The sequence below is a fragment of the Diachasma alloeum genome, unplaced genomic scaffold (assembly GCF_001412515.2).
Source record: "Diachasma alloeum isolate Michigan unplaced genomic scaffold, Dall2.0 Dall_scaffold_01016, whole genome shotgun sequence".
NCBI classification, from domain to species: Eukaryota; Metazoa; Arthropoda; class Insecta; order Hymenoptera; family Braconidae; genus Diachasma; species Diachasma alloeum.
This window is the reverse complement of record NW_021681128.1, coordinates 70,983-80,437: the sequence shown is the minus strand read 5'-3', so window position 1 is coordinate 80,437 and position 9,455 is coordinate 70,983. Positions and strand designations below refer to the sequence as shown.

The 9,455-nt window shown below is 37.3% G+C and overlaps 1 protein-coding gene across 1 annotated transcript; it reads left to right on the top strand.

Annotated features, from left to right (window-relative positions):
- Positions 1-4,140: 4,140 nt before the first annotated feature.
- On the top strand, positions 4,141-6,692 carry LOC107045601 (enhancer of mRNA-decapping protein 4; the record flags this gene model as incomplete). Its single annotated transcript, XM_015267924.1, is given in 3 exon segments — positions 4,141-4,253; positions 5,305-5,803; positions 6,460-6,692. Coding segments are annotated over 2 exon segments (492 nt in total).
- Positions 6,693-9,455: the final 2,763 nt, after the last annotated feature.

The following is a 9,455-nucleotide window of genomic DNA, read 5'->3' as shown; positions in this document are numbered from 1 at the left end:
TTGCGCATGCGTAGAACGAGCATGTACATGCGAGTTAAAAAGCTTATGTACTCTGAGTGGTGCACACTCAATTGTTGCTATTTACGTCTTGGCGATAATTGTCCCATTGTGAGAATAAAAAAATATCCTCTAATCCACGAACAGCTATTTCGTAGAAAATTAGAGGAAAAATCGTGTATTTTGATATTGTCTTCATTGGATTTCTCTTGTATTCTTCATGCATTAAAAAAATTCACAATTACAATGTTCTTATTTTTTATTGCAGTATTGGGACAACTAGATATAAACAGATTCCAATTCAACTCCTCGACACACGAGGCATTTTCCTGAACTTGAGAGTCCCTGGAATTCCCTCAAAATAAAACCTATATCATTCAATTTATACTTTCTGTTTCAGGAATTATATTGGACATACCTAAATTTCAAAATCCGAATACTGATGACGATATCGACTCAGAGGATTTCGATACACCTTCAGATTGATTGAACAAATAATCTCTTGAATTGTATATTTTTTTGTATTTTTCCCATGTGGAATTATTTTAATTAAATTGTAAATGGCCCGAGTATTATTACATTGGAAAAAAATCATCAATTCTATGTTATAATGATGCAACAACAAAAATTGAACGCCAATACTGAATTCTATACGTTCTAGAAGGTTTGAAAACTTTTTGAGCGGACGGTACGAGAGAGATAGGTATCCTTGAAAATCGCCCCTCTCTGTCGGCTCGTGTCAGGCGGATCAGTGCCCTTTCCAGTATATACTACATTTCAGTCGGTGCGTGGGTAAGGGCGCACAATCAAAAAGAACAGAGAATTAAGAACAAACATTAGGAACAAGGAATAAAGAATAAATTTCAACATTATGTAATTAATGTTTCAACGCACAATAGATGAATAGGAAATATAACCAAGGAACAAGTGTTGGAATATAGATATAAAATATTGTTTACCTGCCTCCTCCTCATGGCATTGGATCATACATACCCGAAAAAATTTAGTGAAGTACAAAATAAAATGCAGGCAGATGAGGATAAAAAGCAAGATGTTGATGTCNCGGATCAGTGCCCTTTCCAGTATATACTACATTTCAGTCGGTGCGTGGGTAAGGGCGCACAATCAAAAAGAACAGAGAATTAAGAACAAACATTAGGAACAAGGAATAAAGAATAAATTTCAACATTATGTAATTAATGTTTCAACGCACAATAGATGAATAGGAAATATAACCAAGGAACAAGTGTTGGAATATAGATATAAAATATTGTTTACCTGCCTCCTCCTCATGGCATTGGATCATACATACCCGAAAAAATTTAGTGAAGTACAAAATAAAATGCAGGCAGATGAGGATAGAAAGCAAGGTGTTGATATCAGAAAACAGTGTGAAGAGGGGGATGAGTTATTGATTGAATTGATTCGATCCTATCCGCATATATATGGGATAAAAAAATCCCAGATCTCGATTTATGATTTGATTCGTTGCTCCACATTCATGAACATAATTCACAATTTGATTGTTTATTTGGCAGTGATGCAATATTTGAATGTTTATTTGCGAGTGGCGAACAGAATGAATTTTATTGCGCATGTCATCTGTGCTTATATTTTTTGATTGTGCGTTGGATTGTTCTCTGTTCCTCACGCTANTCTGTTCCCCACGCTATATTCGCTGTTCCTAATGTCTGTTCTCAATTCCCTGTTCTTTTTGATTGTGCACCGGCCGATGTTCAATGCTAGCTTCGGCGACTAGAATATAAATTAAATACAGTCTGTTTCAGAACAAAAAGTTGACTAATTTGAAAAAAAATATTGATTAATAGAACATTCGCGCCCGTTATTTCGATCGACGAAAAAATGTAAATAAAATATGCAATTCACAGTACCCTATCGTCAGAGAGACAAATACTAATCCTTACAATTATAAATCATCATTAACATAATTTTAATAACAAATACCCAACTCCTCATTAATTAAACCCTTTTTTCTTCCCAAATTATCCCAAAATCCAATTTCATTTTTCAACTCATCGTTTAGGGGAGGGTGGGGCAAAATGGGACAGTTCGTGATTTTCTCCAATTGTCAATATCTTTATTTATGAATAAAAATATTGTGATTTAGAGAAGATCAAAAACTGTCCCATTTTGCCCCACCTTCCCCTACTATAAAATGGAATTAACTTTTTGCAGAAGTAAAAACAGAAAATGTGGTGAAATCATAAAATTAAATTAATTATACGCATTTGAATGAAATAAAACTCTTTATTTTAATAATTTCTAGTCATTTCAATAGAAGCATTTGAATTGGATGAAATGAACAATTCATTAATTCCAGATAAATCCTCTATTGAAATGAAATGAAAGCTTATTTGATCGAAATAAAGAATTATTACACGTGAATAGATTCATTCTCCAAGCAATCATTCCATTTCTACCTAATGAAGTCCTTAATCAGTTCAAAGAAACATCCATGTGAATTAAAAACTATTTTTTTAATGTAAAATAAAAACGCGAATGAACAGCATTTTAATAAACTCATTTATTCCATTCCTCCCACCCATTTCCTCGGGTATAAATGACGTTTACTTGAGAATAAAAAGATATTTCCCACCAAATGCCATCACATCCCATTTTTCCACGTGTAAACACTACAAATATATGAAATTTCCTTATATTTTACTGATACATCACTTAAATTTTGCAGTATTCTGAAGATGTTCTGAAGATCCAGGGGGTGGAGACAATCCCATCGCGTCTCAAATAAAAAAAAATAAGTTCTGTTTATTTCATTATGGATTATGATCATGTTATATTAAATAATCAGCTTCTTTCGGAGACCCAGGGGACAGGACACGATGATGTTTCCAATAAAATATCCAATAGGCCCTCTGAGCATTACTGTCCTCTCAGATACCCTGAAATTACAAAAATCAACAGGTCATGAGGGTGATACTGTCTGGAATGACGTGTGGTACGAAAAATCAAGGGAGAGAACTTCTTTCAAGCTTCAGGAATAATTTTTCGAGGGGATTAAGACGTTGAATTCACCTGAACAGTTGCCTAGGGGTTCCCTAGTGGCTCTGACTATCTTGGATCCCAGGATTCATCTTCCTGAGAAGAGGAGGAAGGCTGTGCTGAGGCAGAATGAGCACAGGGAGGTGTTAAAAGTACCTGAGGGAGTGGCCGAGAATCCTCTCTGGGGGGATGGGGTCAGGGAGAGAGTTAAGGGGGAGCTTAAGACGAGTAATGAGATTAATAAGTTGAGGGGGGGGGGGAATCTTGTGCCTAGGGTGCAGTATGATGAGGAAATCGTGGGGAAGGAACCAGTTATTCTTGTGCAGTCCCCTGGGGCCAGTGGTGGAGAGAAAAGCAAGAGAGAGAATTCCCCTGACCTGTCGTGAGGGACTGCTGCCTCCAGTGGGAGGTGCCTGTTCAATTTCACTGGTGGCCAGAGGTGCCTCCTGCAGGTTCAATGCCTGAACTGCTTGGGATAGAGATGGAGATGCTGACAGGACATTCTCCAGTTCAGGTGACGTTGAGCTCGAGATGTTCTCTTTCTTCGCTGGGGAACTGAAGGCGTCAGGTGTCATGAGGTTGAGACTTGCTGAGTGATCCTGATTCCTCTCCATTCTCTTCAGCTATTCCATTCTGCTCGTGACGAATGTGCTGGGGGTCCTCTGTGTAGTCCAGGGAGTCGTGGGTGAGGGTGTCCATGAGACAAGCGTTCGAGACGAGTTTAGCGGGTTGAAAGGCTGTGTCACTCTTGGAGAGACTTTGGCTGCATCAGGTACATCCTGAGGGGATTAATGGGTGATTAATGAAAAAAAAAGTATTTTGATTCCTCTTTGTGGATTATTATATAGATGTTTTCGATAAAATCGTGAAGTTAATAATGAAATTATGAGGGAAGAATATGGAAATTTTAATTAGATTTTAGTTTGAATTTCTATTTTGATTTTCATGTGTGAGTTATTGTCTAGAAATTTTCAACTGATTGTCTAGAAATTTTCAATTTTCAACTGTTCAGGTGAATTCAACGTCTTAATCCCCTCGAAAAATTATTCCTGAAGCTTGAAACAAGTTCTGTCCGTTGATTTTTCGTACCGCACGTCATTCCAGACAGTTTCACCCTCATGNATTTTTAATTTTTTATTCAGGCATGTAATTTGAAGGTTACATTTTGTATAGAATTTATCTATTGCTGTAAGAGCTTCGGAGTCAGTTGCCATCATAAACTGGAAGGTCCATGTGTGAGTTATTGTCTAGAAATTTTCAACAAATTGTTGAGGGTAACATGAATTAGCAATTGAAGGATAATAAAATTAAAAATAGGCATGAGTCAATTTTAAATTCAATTTCTTTTTGTTGAAATTATTCTTTTGTAAATATAGGTATTTTTTGTGTAGAAGTTCTTAGGTGTAAATTTTCCAAGTTTTTCCTGCTGTTTTTTTTTGTTTCTCAACGCGAAATCCAAGAGAAATAATTGAAATTCTTAGTAGAATGAACAGAATTCGAATAGAACTCTGAAAGAGTTTTTTTTCTATTTATCTGATAGAAAAAAATGAGAAGAATTTTCATAGAATTAAAAATTCAATTTCAATTAAAATTTAATTAAAAACTCTTTCTCTACCCATGCTCATTAGATAAATTCCTCTGAGGATTCGAAAAATTACATTCCTAAAATGTTAAAAAAAAATTATTTATAAAATATTGCGTTCCCTAAACAATTACGTTCTATCATCATTTCTATAAAATCAATATCAATTGCTGTCAATTGCTTCAACTAATCCCTAATTAATTGTATTTAAACACAATTGCACTACATCGTTACTGATAGAATTCCATATCAACAAAAGAATTAAATTCCAAACCCTCGGAACAAAATATCATGAAACAAAATTTTTTAAAAATGAAATGTCTTCAGGTGAACCTCATTGGTAGCATCCTGGAATCCCCCATTTGCTGCCACATCTGAAAAACTTCAAATCTGAAAAGGCTGATTTCCTAGAAACCCCATTCTCATTAAATAAATTCCTCTGAAAATTCAAAAAATTACTTCCTAAATTATTAGAAAAAAATATTCATAAAATATTGCTTTCACTAAACACTCTGCTCTAGCATTTCTCTAAATGCAATAACAATTGCTGGCAATTGCTTTAACTAACCCCTAATTAATTGAATTTGAACACAATTCTACTAAATCGTCACTAATAGAATCCCACATCATCAACCGAATTGAATTCCAAACCCGCACAACGAAACATCATGAAACACAATTTAAAATAAATTAAATATCCTCAGGTGAAACTCATTGGTAGCACCTGGAGACCCCGAGCTGTCTCTACATGTGGCAGCCCCACGAGGGTCGCCCCATGTCCTCCCTCTACTTCCTGGACGACTACAAGAACTGCCAGCCCGACGTCCAGTTCTGGAGATTCGCGATAACAGGTTGTGACAGAAACAGCAAACTCCAGATCTGGTCGTGCGAGAAGTGGGTGTGCCTGCAGACGATAAAATTCCAGCCCTCACCGCCCCCAGTCCTCAAAGCAGGCCTGGACCTGGCCTCGGGCTTCCTCTTGATGTCAGACATTGCGAACAAAGCCCTCTACATCCTCAGCCTCTCCAAGGACATGACAGACTCAGTGGCATGTATCGCCAGCATCTCAAAGTTCCTTCTTCCCTATTCCATTCTCAGTTTTGCCATTGGTGATGCTGGGATGAGGATGGTTCGACCCACTGGAGAGTCCCTGGAGGATCTTTGTCCTTGTGAGGATGAGAGTGAGGATCAACACGTCATCAGGTTAGTCATCTTTTGATTCTTCTTCTAGTTATATTTTTTGTCATTAAACATCTATTGAGAAATGGTAGAGAAAGAGTTTTTAATTAAATTCTAATTGAAATGGAATTTTTAATTCTATGAAAATTCTTCTGAACTTTTTCTATCAGATAAATAAATAAAAAACTCTTCTGGAGTTCTATTCGAATTCTGTTCATTCTACTAACAATTTCAATTATTGCTCTTGGATTTCGCGTTGAGAAACAAAAAAAACAGCAAGAAAAACTTGGAAAATTTACGCCCAAGAACTTCTACACAAAAAATACCAAGAGAATGACTCACGCAGAAGAATCATTGACTGTTTTCCATAAAAATATTTACAAAAGAATAATTTCAACAAAAAAAAATTGAATTTAAAATTGACTCATGCCTATTTTTAATTTTATTATTCTTCAATTGCTAATTCATGTTACCCTCAACAATTTGTTGAAAATTTCTAGACAATAACTCACACATGACAATCAAAATAGAAATTCAAACTAAAATCTAATTAAAATTTCCATATTCTTCCTTCATAATTTCATTATTAACTTCACGATTTTATCGGAAACATCTATATAATAATTCACAAAGAAGAATCAAAATATTTTTTTTTATTAATCACCCATTAATCCCCTCAGGATGTACCTGATGCTGCCAAAGTCTCTCCAAGAGTGACACAGCATTTCAACCTGCTAAACTCGTCTCGAACGCTTGTCTCATGGACACCCTCACCCACGACTCCCTGGACTACACAGAGGACCCCCAGCGCATTCGTCACGAGCAGAATGGAATAGCTGAAGAGAATGGAGAGGAATCAGTATCACTCAGCAAGTCTCAACCTCATGACACCTGACGCCTTCAGTTCCCCAGCAAAGAAAGAGAACATCTCTGTCACATCACATCTGTCAGCATCTCCATCTCTATCCCAAGCAGTTCAGGCATTGAACCTGCAGGAGGCACCTCTGGCCACCAGTGAAATTGAACAGGCACCTCCCAGTGGAGGCAGCAGTCCCTCACGACAGGTCAGGGAAATTCTCTCTCTTGCTTTTCTCTCCACCACTGGCCCCAGGGCACTGCACAAGAATAACTGGCTCCTTCCCCACGATTTCCTCATCATACTGCACCCTAGGCACAATATTCCCCTCCCTCACCTTATTAATCTCATTACTCGTCTTAAGCTCCCCCTTAACTCTCTCCCTGACCCCATCCCCCCAGAGAGGATACTCGGCCACTCCCTCAGGTACTTTTAACACCTCCCTGTGCTCAGAACCCCTAGGCAACTGTTCAGGTGAATTCAACGTCTTAATCCCCTCGAAAAATTATTCCTGAAGTTTGAAACAAGTTCTCTCCCTTGATTTTTCATACCACACGTCATTCCAGACAGTTTCACCCTCATGACCTGTTGATTTTTTGTAATTTCAGGGTATCTGAGAGGACAGCAATACTCAGAGGGCCTATTGGATATTTTATTGGAAACATCATCGTATCCTGTCCCCTGGGTCTCCGAAAGAAGCTGATTATTTAATGTAACATGATCATAATCCATAATGAAATAAAGAGAACTCATTTTTTTTTATTTGAGACACGATGGGATTGTCTCCACTCCCTGGATCTTCAGAACATCTTCAGAATACTGCAAAATTTAAGTGATTTATCAGTAAAATATAAGGAAATTTCATATATTTGTAGTGTTTACACGTGGAACAATGGGATGTGATGGCATTTGGTGGGAAATATCTTTTTATTCTCAAGTAAACGTCGTTTATATCCGAGGAAATGGGTGGGAGGAATGGAATAAATGAGTTTATTAAAATGCTATTCATTCGGGTTTTTATTTCACATTATAAAAATAGTTTTTAATTGACATGGATGTTTCTTTGAACTAATTAAGGACTTCATTAGGTAGAAATGGAATGATTACTTGGAGAATGAATCTATTCACGTGTAATAATTCTTTATTTCGATCAAATAAGCTTTCATTTCATTTCAATAGAGGATTTATCTGGAATTAATGAATTGTTCATTTCATCCAATTCAAATGTTTCTGTTGAAATGACTAGAAATTATTAAAATAAAGAGTTTTATTTCATTCAAATGCGTATAATTAATTTAATTTTATGATTTCACCACATTTTCTGTTTTTACTTCTGCAAAAAGTTAATTCCATTTTATAGTAGGGGAAGGTGGGGCAAAATGGGACAGTTTTTGATCTTCTCTAAATCACAATATCTTTATTTATAAATAAAGATATTGACAATTGGAGAAAATCACGAACTGTCCCATTTTGCCCCACCCTCCCCTAAACGATGAGTTGAAAAATGGAATTGGATTTTGGGATAATTTGGGAAGAAAAAAGGGTTTAATTAATTAGGAGTTGGGTATTTGTTATTAAAATTATGTTAATGATGATTTATAATTGTAAGGATTAGTATTTGTCTCTCTGACGATAGGGTACTGTGAATTGCGTATTTTATTTACATTTTTTCGTCGATCGAAATAACGGGCGCGAATTTTCTATTAATCAATTTTTTTTTTCAAATTAGTCAACTTTTTGTTTTGAAACAGACTGTATTTAATTTATATTCTAGTCGCTGAAGCTAGCATTGAATATCGGCCAAAATTACCCCACTTCACGGTTTCGCTGCAACACAAACTAAAATCATCAAGATACGAACCGCACGTTCATTTCGGTCCTATACTCCAAAGAGGATAGACCTGAGTAGAGGCCCGGATCGGGAGGTTTGACCAGAGATTATAACCCAAGTAGCAAACCTTGCGAAAGATATCTGAAAGTATACCAAAAAGGCAAACTAATGTCCGTCCAAAAGGTATCTTGCAGTCATACGATAACTTTTAGTTAACTTCTAGGTAACTTCTAGACACAAGTTACCTTTTTGGACAGACATTAGACAGCCTTTTTGGTATACTTGCAGATACCCTCCAGAACTGTGCTGCTTGGGTAAGGGAGATTGCTAGCGCCTATGGAAACGCTTCAACCGCAAAATTTCGTAGTGGTGGCGCAGAACTAATTTTGAGTATGTACCTGTAAGTAAAACAGGGAGCGTGTGATAGCGTCGATAACGGCGCAGAGTGGGGGGGAACGCGTATTGTGGAATCGCAGGGCGGAGCGAGCGGTGATGTTCGCTGTCGAGTAGGTGAGGGAAACCTACCGCAGTTCGAAACGCCGACGGGCGGCGGAATCCTGCCCTTAATATAACAAACAATTTCTCCTTACCTAATGAGGACGAAGGGATGAAACGGTTGCCAATCGATTGAAAATTGAATCCTCAACTGATTGCGATCTGTTTTATCCCTTCATCTCAATTAGAGGGGGAGAAACGAATATTTATGGATCGAGTGAGTCCCCAAACGGCTCTCCCCATTGAAAAATCCATTTCTCCTCCTCCAGCAGAGATTAAGGGATGAAACTGGTGACAATCGATTGAGAATTGGATCCTCAACCGATTGCGGTCGTTTCATCCCTTCATCTCAATTAGGGGAGGAGCGATGAATGTTTCAAGCGCCGGAGGATCCCGACCGATTCTCCGGCGGCTTTNCAGAATTGAATCCTCAATCGATTGCGGTTTCATCCCTTCATCTCAATTAGAGGGGGAGAAACGAATATTTGAAGCAT